We start from the raw sequence: 10,611 nt of genomic DNA, 5'->3' as shown, positions 1-10,611 counted from the left end.
GTGCTGAAAGGAAGGGGCAGGCAGGCAAAGAGTGGGATTTTTTAAAATGTTGGATCTCCTGAGGCACTTCTGCCCATCCCAGTCTCTCCACCTCAGTCTGGTTCCCAAAACTCTGTGGTGTTCTAGTCAATCCCTATCCCAATGACCAAACTGTTCGAGAAATTTAAAAGGGGTTACTAGACTGCAAGGTATCCCTCGCAGAAACCCGAAAGACAAGGATGCTGGCTCCAAGTGAATAGTCCTTTATTGAAATACAAATGCATATAGGGACAGCCTCAAAAATAAGGCTGCTACTGCCAAAAAACACATCCAAAGCAATGTTTCATACACACGTCCAGATTACACAAGTGGTTTCTATTCACCAAAAAATCACAACACTCTTTGCAGTTGCAACCTAGTGTCATCATCCTGAACCAATCAAAATCATTTGGCTTCTCAGATCAGCTCTCACTGTATCATGTGATAACATAGAACCATTTTATTAAGATTTTGCTGGTTTCTCTCTTCATTAAATGTTTCCTGATACCCTCTTTCATCTATCTACAAAACATTTCAAGATTGAGCACAACTGCCATACCTGGCTGATTTTCATGCGGTCACCAGATTCTAAGTGTTTCTTGTTTTCAGTGTTCTGGAACGAACATTCACTATATAGTGGTACCTCGGGTTACAGGCCTACAGGTTACAGACTCCTCTAACCCGGAAATAGTACCTTGGGTTAAGAACTTTGCTTCAGGATGAGAACAGAAATCGTGCGGCGGCAGCGGGAAGCCCCATTAGCTAAAGTGGTATCTCAGGTTAAGAACAATTTCAGGTTAAGAACGGACCTCCAGAAAAAATTAAGTTCTTAACCCGAGGTACCACTGTATATTGTACCTGAAAGCAACTCGTTCTGTACTGTAAAATGTAGGTGTAGCCCTTTTTCAGTTTAGCCATAGGCTCAAAAGAAAATGGAATCATCAAAGCATGAGGTTTTTCTCCATCACAAATTCATAAGAGTTAGGGCTATTGAAAGCTACTAAACACGACGCTGAGCTCTGCCTCCATAATTAGAGGAAGTAAATGCTTCTGAATATCAGTTGCTGGGAGCTATAAGAGGGAAGACTGCTTTTGTGTTCAAACTGTGCTAGTGGGTTTCTCATTGGGCATCTGGCTGGCCACTGAGAACAGGATGTGGGACTAGATGGGCCTCCTTTTGGCCTGATCCATCAGGACTCTTCTTATGTTCTTAAGTCTTAAGTCCACAACAACTGAAGGGCACCAGCAGATGGAGGCTGGACTAAATAAAACCTCTGTTTTCACTTGGGGCTCGTAGAAGGAAAACAAATGTCTCCTGACCACCCTTATTTAAAAAGAAATACAAACCCCTCCTTCACTATAATCTGCCCAGTGCACAAGCGGGGTGTTCCTTAAGTGTTATACTTATACAGCATGCAGCCATGGGTTTGCTTCACACATAACACTGAGCTACAAACCCAGCAAAAAGTAACCATGGTTTGTTGTTACTACTCAAGCCACGGATTGTTTCAACCATGGTTTGGTGATGCGTCCAAACCCAATAGTCTAGTTTCAGCCACTCCTTCCCAGATGCCTACCAAGTGCCAGGGTTGTGAGGCAAGTCAGCTGGAAAATGGAAGCATATCTCAGTGTTATGTGCAAATATGGCCACTACAAAGCCCTGCAGAAACCAGAACTACCTACTCTACTCATTTGTCATGTAAACTTAATGCATCAGCTCTCTGCCAGCTGTGACATTTAAGGATGCAGGGTATGTGGTGCTCTGTAGCAGGCTTAGCCCCCACACTGCTTGATGAATCTTCTGTTTTTACTATGAATTACTTTGCCCTGAAGGGTTGAATTAATAATAATAATAATAAACCAGCAGCCTGACACCAACTGGACTCGATAAATTTAGAATTCCACAACCACTTAGAAATATGCTTTTTAATCAGTATAAACAGGAAATGGGTGGTACAAAAATGTGAGATAACAAAGCAATGGAGTTCTAACTTCAAAATTCATACTGGAACAGGAAGAGAAGGTGGTCACCTTTAAAAACGTCTTGCCTTTGCTTTCTGAATGGTCCAGTAAGTATAAAAAACAGCACTTGGAAGATGATCTCTAGGTTGAAATCAATCATTTGGCCTGTGCTTCACCAGAGAAGAGGCAACATTTAAATAATGCCCAATCCAGGGTAGTAGTGGGGGTAGGGAAGAGATTCCAAGCCACCTTTTCCTCTCCATCCTCTTTCCTTCTTCAAGTTGTGGAAGAGATATGAAAAGTAATCAGTTCATCAATACTTATAAAGTCATGTCAGGTTTACCTGACACACAAGGCTCGTTTTGTATGAACGAGGCACTGTTTGCAGACCACTCCACATCCTCTAGATGCTGTGCTCTTCTGGTGAGGGCACCTCACAGTTTCCTTTACCTGGCTGAAGCAAGGCAGGTGGCAGGGCTACATCCAAAAGCTGATGGAAGTGAACTCACATGGGATTTCAAAATGGCACCCGGGATCTTATCTCTGCATGTGCCTAACGAAGGCCTGGACGAGCTGGAAGAGCGGCTCCTGCCCCTCGGGGCCTAGCTTTGAGGAAGACTTCCCTTGTGAAGAGGAGAGAATGCTCATGGAAGAAGAACTGGGGCCACCCCGGCGGAAGTAACGGGACAGGCTGGAAAGAAGCGTGCTCTGGAAATAAGACATAGGGAGAGTTAGAGTCCTTCCTTCATATGGTATCCGTCAGATTTTGTTTCAATCCAGGACACAGCCCTACCTTCTACTTTGTTCTACTATTTCAAAGACTGACATTTACATGGAGATCAGTTGGGACAGGTGTACAAGGTTGTAGAACTTACGTTTTATGCAAAGTGAAATTGAAATTAGTAAACTGGACTAATGTATTAGCCATTAATTTCAAGCAGATCTACTCTAGGTAGGACTAGCATGGGAGGCAACCCACATGGAATTTCAAAGATGTGCATTAATTCACTCTATGCATGGACATTAACAACCGTAGACATTGACACATTGGTACAGTTTTGGCTTTTTACATAATCATACAGTTGTACTCTGGAGTTGCATGCTCATCTCGCCCTATAGGCCAAGGGAGCTGGCATTTGTCTGCAGACAGTTTCTGGGTCATGTGGCCAGCATGACTAAGCCACTTCTGGCAAAACCAGAGCAGTGCGCAGAAACGCTGTTTACTTTCCCGCCGGAGTGGTACCTATTTATCTACTTGCACTTTTACATGCTTTCGAACTGCTAGGTGGGCAGGAGCTGGGACCAAACAATGGGAGCTCACCCTGTTGTGGGGATTTGAACAGCCAACCTTCTGATCAGCAAGCCCTAGGCTCTGTGGTTTAGACCATAGTGCCACCAGCTCTAGCAAACTATAAAATGCCACCCATCCCTGACTTGCAGCCCTGTGTTATTCAAATTTACTCCATCACACACAGCTTCAGTTGCTGAAAGGTTAAGCGTTTTAGTTTAGACACCACATATATGCGTAGACACACAATTCATTGTGTGGCCAGCTGCCCGCTCCCTGTTCATAGCAGTGGCACACAGACACTGAATCACTGACAGTGAATAAAGAGGTCTGGAGGCTCTGCTAGAGGTACCGAAAATAAAAATAAATTTAAGAAGAGCTGCCAAAAAAAAAAAAAAATCATACAGTTGTAGGGTTGGAAAGGGACCACAAGGGTCATCTAGTCCAACCCCCTGCAATGCAGGAGTCAGAAGCTAAAGAATCTCCAACAGCTGGCCATTCAAACCTCTGTTCAAACATATCCAATGTTATTTAATTTTAACTCTTGGGGTATAATACAAGTATCTAAACTACTTACCAGCTCAGAGCTGAGCTCCTGTTTCATCCGCTGCTTGTCTCGTGGGTGGACTGCTGGATCCTTTAGGTACCGGAGAGCCTGAGAGATGAGCAGGTAGAAACAGTTTTCCATTGTAAACATCAGAAGTGACCTGGAGGAGGAGGAGGAGGAAAGAGGTAGTGTCAAGCCAGCTGACAAATAACAGACCAGACAAAACTCAGTGGTAAGCCTGGGAGCTAGAGGTGCCATTTCAACCCTAGATAAACATGAGCACAGATTCTACACTCGGGACATTCTCACTGACTGGGCCTGTCCAACAGCAGCTGCAAAAGCTGTAGGTATCTCCTCTCGTGTCCCACTGGTTAACTGACAATTGCAAAAAGTTAAAACATGAACCTAGGATCTACAGAGCAAATCAAGCATAAATTGTACAGTATTGCTGGGAGGGAGAAGAGCTACCCTGTTTCCTGATCCATAGGGCAGTAAAAGGAACGTAAGTACTTACTTGAGGGTCTTGTTCCCCTCCTGCTGGGTGGCCAGCTCTGCAGCCAAAGTGAAAGGCTCCTTCATCTTATCCAGCTTTGGGGAGAAGGGAAAAGCTGTGTTATATTCAAAAGCTAGACATTCAGCCAGGACCAGTGTATTCTGTAACCCCATGCAAGCACAGAATTCAGCACTGAATGCAGAATTCAGCTTTCGTTTTTTTAGAGCACCCTTTAGGGAGCCTCTTCCCAATAAAGGAAATGTAGTTTTGATTCCTTTCTACCCTGAGGAAGGAACAGCACACAATATCTAGACAAAATTGCTGATCGTACAAGTGAATGGAGGAGCAGCTCTGGAAAATCCCTGCTGCCACAAAGCAAGCGACTGTATTATCCCCCAAGGAAGGGATAATGTTGCTCTGATTTGCTGGGCAGAGCCATGTGTCTCAGGATAGCCTCCTGGGAAAAGATGTAGCCTAAGGGACCTGTGCAAGGTCCCAGGTTCAATCCCCACCAGCCATCTCAAAACATCCACTGAGACATCCCTTGACCACAATCTCTCACCTCTCACTGTTGGTCTCTGTGGCGCAATGGGTCAGTGCATCTGGCTGTTAACCAGAAGGTTGGTGGTTTGAGCCCACCCAGGGACAGCTGTGGGCAGGATTCCTGCACTGCAGGGGATTGGACTAGATGACCCCCTAGGGGTCTCTTCCAACTCTACAATTCTATGATTCACACACAACTCCTTGCAATGAAGCACATCCCGTCCCAGTTCCCTTTTAGGGGAAAAACTAGCTGTGGGCTCCTCCACAAGGTCAGCTTGGGCTCCCCTGATCCTTACTTCTCCCAGCATGTTCAGGGCCACGTTGACTGTGGCCAGGAGGGTCCCAAAGGAGGGGGGCACTTCAGAATCAAAAGCCGGAGTGGTGAAGCTCAGCATGAAAAGGATGTTGTACTCGGCGAGGTCCAGTGACTACAACAGAAGAAACAGGGTCAAAACCAAATAGAAGTCAAAATCAGTCTTCTCTTGAGGCTGTATAGCAGGTATGATTGAACCTCTGTTTCTCCGGGTGTGGCTAAACTACAACTCTCACCATCCCTGGCCATGCTTGCTGAGGCTGACAGGAGTTTTAGTTCAGCAACAGTCGGAGGACTGCAGGCCAGATGCAAAGACCAGCTAAATCTTTATTTCACCAATACCACCAGGAGTCACTTGATCTATTTATTGTTCATTTTACATCCAGACCTTTCTCCCAAAGGAGTTCAGGTTGGCAAACATGTCAATAATAAAAAAATGCAAATGAAACTTTTAAAAGCAGTTTTAAAAATTTCAGAAAAACAAACCATCACCTACTCTCACAGCTAATAATTTCAGGTTATAGTAATTTACCAGACGCCATGCCTTTTGGCCACCTAATGTCTGGTAAATCCCCCCTAATAGTTAATACGGAGTTAGAGAGACACACCTCCCTATGGAGGGCATTCCACACACAGGGAACCACTCTCAAGAAGGCCCTGTCACAGCTCAAAGCCAACCGGGCGACCTCCAGTGGCAGCACCACCAAAAGGGGCCCAATTGTAGGCCAAGAGATGGTTGATAATGAAGGTGCTCTTTAAGCCACTTGGGTCCCAAGCCATTATGCAGAAACTGGAGAGAAATATCCACTGGTCACATCTGAAGTCTCACTTATGACAGAGGCTTAGTTCTCATCCATGGGCATATGTCTGAATTTGTAAGTGAGTGCCATGGGTGCCACACACACCCTAATCACTTCTCCTCTCCCCTTTCCCTTAGTAGCAACCCCCACTCCAGAGTGAAATAAGGAACATCTAGACACACACTTCACTTTCCCAACAGATCTGGGTAAAAGATGGTCTAAGTGGCACTTATCTGCAACTATGGCACCACAGAGCTTGAAAGAGGAAATTGGATAGAGTATTGCTCTTCCGACTTCCTCCTTCAACTTTATGCACTTTTCAAGGGATATAAAAGGTAATCATTGCCAGCAGCAAGAGGGCAGGCAATGGGCACGCTTCCTGGGTGCCAGGAGAAGTTCATGCCAGGGGCACCACCGCAGAATTATGGACTCTTCCTCCTAAGAGCCTGGCTTATTATACCTGATCAAGAAGGATTTGGCAGACATCCGGAGTGAAGTGGCGCAGGGCAGCGAGGGACTTGCTGAGGATTTTAAGGAGGCTGTACTGCACAGCGCGCAGAGCCTTCTGCTCAGCAGCCTCCGTCTCTGGACTGGGAGGCTTGGCAGAGGTCTGTGTCTGTGGGGGGCGCTGGACATGAGGCAAGATGGTAGACGGGAGGGGCTCTCCATTCTTGGTCTGAAAAGAAGTCCAAGCAAGTGAAGGGAGGGACATGAGACAAGAGCGCAGACTACATATACATATACATACACAGGCACACACACACACGCCAGGCAAACTATCACCACTACTGGGGAGGTTTTTGCAAAAGGAACCCTTGTTTTGTTCAGATTCAGGTCAAGCTGGCAGCTAGTTGGAATCCTGGTATGTGTGCCTGCCCCCCTTTGAATTACTAGCCCCTCATACAAAGTATGAACTGGAAGCACTGAAATTTCACTCATTTACTTCCATTTCATAAAATTTATATATTGTTCGGTTGTAAAGGGGCAGGGGAGCACACCTCAAAGCTGTCTTCTGCAATCTGGTGCACTCCAGGCTTTTTGCACCCCACTTCCCATAATCCCTGGCTATTGACTATGCTGGCTGGAGTTTATGGGGTTTATTTTTTCTTCTTTTTTAATAAGGTTATTAAAGCTTTATCATAATCCAATAAGATAAAAGAAACTAATCTAAATTGAAATAAAAGCAAAGGAATAAAGAGAAAGGAAAATGCAGAGTCCTCTTTGAAAGGCAGCTTTCAACCCTCGTCTCACACAGAAAGTGGTGGACCCTTCCAGCTCACACCTGAGAGATTTCCATTCGCCTCCCACCCTGGGAGATCTTCCCTTCTCTGCCTCTCACACAGGGTCCAACCCTATCATATCCGCTAGCAAGGCAGGTGGTCATGGTTTACGGGAAATAACCTCAGGGACTAAATGAGGCAGCCTGCTGGGCTGTTTTTGCCCCTGGACCAAAGGTTTCCTATTCCTGGAACTTATCTTCCACTTTCTGTAAAATTACTGCCTGCCCCGCAACACACACGCATCAGTAACAATACAGTGGTACCTCAGGTTACAAACACCTCAGGTTATAAACACTTCAGGTTACAGACTACACTAACCCGGATGTAGTACCTCGGGTTAAGTACTTTGCCCAAGAATAAGAACAGATATCGCACGCCGGAAGCGGGAGGCCCCATTAGCTAAAGTAGTGCTTCAGGTTAAGAACAGTTTCAGGTTAAGAACAGACCTCCGGAACGAATTAAGTTTGTAACCAGAGGTACCACTGTAGTAATAGGCAAGTCATGGAACAACAATGGTTGCCCACATGCGGTCATTCAAGAGTAATTCAAATTATTTCCAGGTCCAGATCAGTACAATGGTCTCTTGTTCAATCCTGGGAGTCTCCACTTGCAGTCTGAAGCAGCACAGACCAAGCCTAGCTTCAGTGAGAACCAGCCACCTCGGCCCCTTACCTGTATGTAGTGTTGCAGCATTTTCCGACTGTGCAGAAGTGAAGTGCAGGCCTGGCACAGGTAACACAGGTTCACCTGAAATGTTCAAGAAAATGTCTCTTGTAACAAATCTCCTGATAAATGGAAAATAAAGCCAGTGTCCCATCAGGAGGATAGAGGATGAACCACCTCAAGGAGCCCAAGTTCAAATTTTAGCCTGATATCTTGAAGGAGTCACCTCTTAACCTCTATTTTTTATCTGGATGTAGAATATCTTCCCTTGACAAAGCAGACCAAATTATAAGGGGGAAGACCACCTAAACTCCTGGGTGTAAACAGCCTTTAACCAGGATAGAAAACTGAGCAGAAACCCTTGTGCAGGGAAAGACACTGACATAGCAGGAAAGGCAGGATTAAATACCCTTCCATGCCAATGATACCTCAACCGATTCAGGACCAAGGTAGGAAAAGTATTTTTATTTGTTTTTTACTTTTAACAATAAGCAGAGGGCAACCATATTTGAGGACTTGAATGGTGTGGTCCTCGTGTGATGCAACACAAAATGGAACTTCATTCTCAGTAAGCTATTAACAACCTCGGTCCTTTTGCCTGGAAAGGCTAAAAACCTCAGAAGCCAACAACCTTGGTTAAGATTGAACCACCAACATTTCTTCCTCAGAAAGTTCGCCCTCCACCCCAACAGGTCTTCCCTACAGAGGACCACTGTCCACAGGCTAAAGCATTAGCAGGACCTTCCGCCGCCTTAGCTGGCTCCATGATGACTGGAGAAGAGCCCCTAAAACAGGGAGAGGAGACCTCACAGAACTGCTATTTGATGGAGCTCTGCAAGATCCTCTTTTATGCATCCTGGATGATGCCAACTCTTTCCCTTGCAGGCTTCCTATGAATAGGAGCTCCCCCCTTCTGTGTTTACTATGAGGAAGGGAGTTCTTTACCTCTTTGTAAATGCAAGAGTGTACGAATGAGGGCGGGGTAAGAATCCCAATCTGACAAAGGAAGTAATATTGCTCACCCCACTTGCAGAATGGGTGGGTGAATGGGGAGCTCCTGCCTCAAAGTGCTAAGCACAATCAGAGGAGGGGCCATTGGAGTTTCACCAGACTCCTCCTCAGCAACCATCTTGTCCAGAGGTGGCTGAATCAGCAGGCAAAGCCATAACAGCCATGGCACACTGACTGTGCATTGCTGAGGACAGCACTCATGAGTCTTGGGGAAAGCAAAACAGTTTGTTTGTGGTGTCTGGGGACTTCCAAAAGAGCATGAGCAGAACTGGCTCTTTTGCTCGCAAAATCCCCACCCAAACCACTATGGGAAGCAAAAAGATACTATGCTCCGACAGGAGACTCCACCATGACAAGAGTGCCATGGGACCCAAGCCCCATTACAGGACTGAGAAAGAGGGGAGTCACTGAGCGCCCACCTCTTGGGACGTTGCAGAATGTACACTACAAAAATATCCCCCCTGCTCAGGAACGTTCATCACCAGAATTATTATAAAGGCAGCAAACTTTACTGTAAACAGAGGCAGAGAACAGATTCCTCCTTTTCCACAGAAGTTTGCTAGGAGCAATCACAGTGCATTGCAGATAGAGCAAAATACTACTAAAAATCACCAAAAGAGAACAATAAAATGCACTTCAGGGTGAAGGAGTCTGGCAATTTAACAACAACAACAACTTAAAAGTGATTTCAACAACAACAACAACAACAACAACAACAACAACAACAACAACAACAACAACAACTTAAAAGTGATTTCTGCCCATCCTCTAAAGCCTTTCTTCTAGAAACCTCCTCTTTACAATCTGGGCCCAATAGCCATTTCCAAGTAGAGCTCTCTCATTAGAGAAATCAATTTGGCTTTAGGCTTTGGTTTCAGGCTTAAGGATAATGAACTTTGCTCAGATCAACAATAAGGTGACATGGGGCAAGGGTGAGGGTGACATTTGATGACTCATGCTGCTTTAACCACAAGGACAAAGTTGTGCAAAAGTGTTTAATCGTGTGTAAACACAGTAAAGCCAATATGCAAGCAGAATTTAATAGGACAGGGACATGCAGACTAGTTCTCCCTACCTGCACATCTCTTAGAAGCTGGGGAAGGTGGAAGTGCCACTCCTTCAGGAAGTTAGAGAGCTGAAGAATGAACCCAACCGTATGATCTGCTTCTTCAAGGCAGGCCAAATTCTGTACAGTCCGGACTGCAGTCAGGCACTGGAAAAGGGGGTGGGGGAAAAGACCTTAAAGAGCAGTGCAGACTCTGATATTCAGTGTGCCACGTCTACAGGAATACTGGAGCATCCCTACCGTCTCTCATCAATCTAACAAGACATCCTGACCATCTCCCACCCCACTTTCTTTCTGAATAGGGAAAAGCTGGTCAAAGCGTCTGTTCTGCATGTCAGTGTGGCAGCACCTAGTAACAGACAGGCACCGTCTCTACTGTCATTCTGGCACCTGCTAAAGATGCCCATCTTTCAACAAGACTTCTAGATGGAGATCTTTATTGAAGTTGGTATGTGGATTGCATCTGAACTGATCTTTGGTACATGCTGTTGTGGTTTTAAACTCTCGGTGTGTATCATACACACTCACACAATTTTTATATATGCAGCTTTAAAAATCTTTTTTATATATTGTTTTAAATATGTTCTTATTACGGTATACTGTAAGAAGCTTCAGGATGGCCCATGG

The 10,611-nt window shown here is 45.3% G+C and overlaps 1 protein-coding gene across 6 annotated transcripts in view; it reads right to left on the bottom strand.

Annotated features, from left to right (window-relative positions):
- Positions 1–226: 226 nt before the first annotated feature.
- NUP188 (nucleoporin 188) overlaps positions 227–10,611 on the bottom strand; it is a 55,461-nt gene continuing 45,076 nt past the window's right edge. For all 6 annotated transcript variants that reach the window (XM_079961197.1, XM_079961198.1, XM_079961202.1 and 3 more), the window contains 7 exons: positions 9,994–10,131; positions 7,917–7,991; positions 6,425–6,640; positions 5,148–5,279; positions 4,330–4,403; positions 3,846–3,975; positions 227–2,688 (listed from right to left, as the gene is read on the bottom strand). In XM_079961197.1, coding sequence (XP_079817323.1) covers positions 2,518–2,688; positions 3,846–3,975; positions 4,330–4,403; positions 5,148–5,279; positions 6,425–6,640; positions 7,917–7,991; positions 9,994–10,131 — 936 coding nt within the window. In that variant the 3' untranslated portion in view covers positions 227–2,517. The remainder of the gene's footprint in view (positions 2,689–3,845; positions 3,976–4,329; positions 4,404–5,147; positions 5,280–6,424; positions 6,641–7,916; positions 7,992–9,993; positions 10,132–10,611) is intronic.

Source organism: Podarcis cretensis, assembly GCF_951804945.1.
Source record: "Podarcis cretensis genome assembly, chromosome: Z".
Lineage (NCBI taxonomy): Eukaryota > Metazoa > Chordata > Lepidosauria > Squamata > Lacertidae > Podarcis > Podarcis cretensis.
Note: the sequence above shows the minus strand (reverse complement) of the source record. Positions and strands in the feature narration are given on the sequence as shown.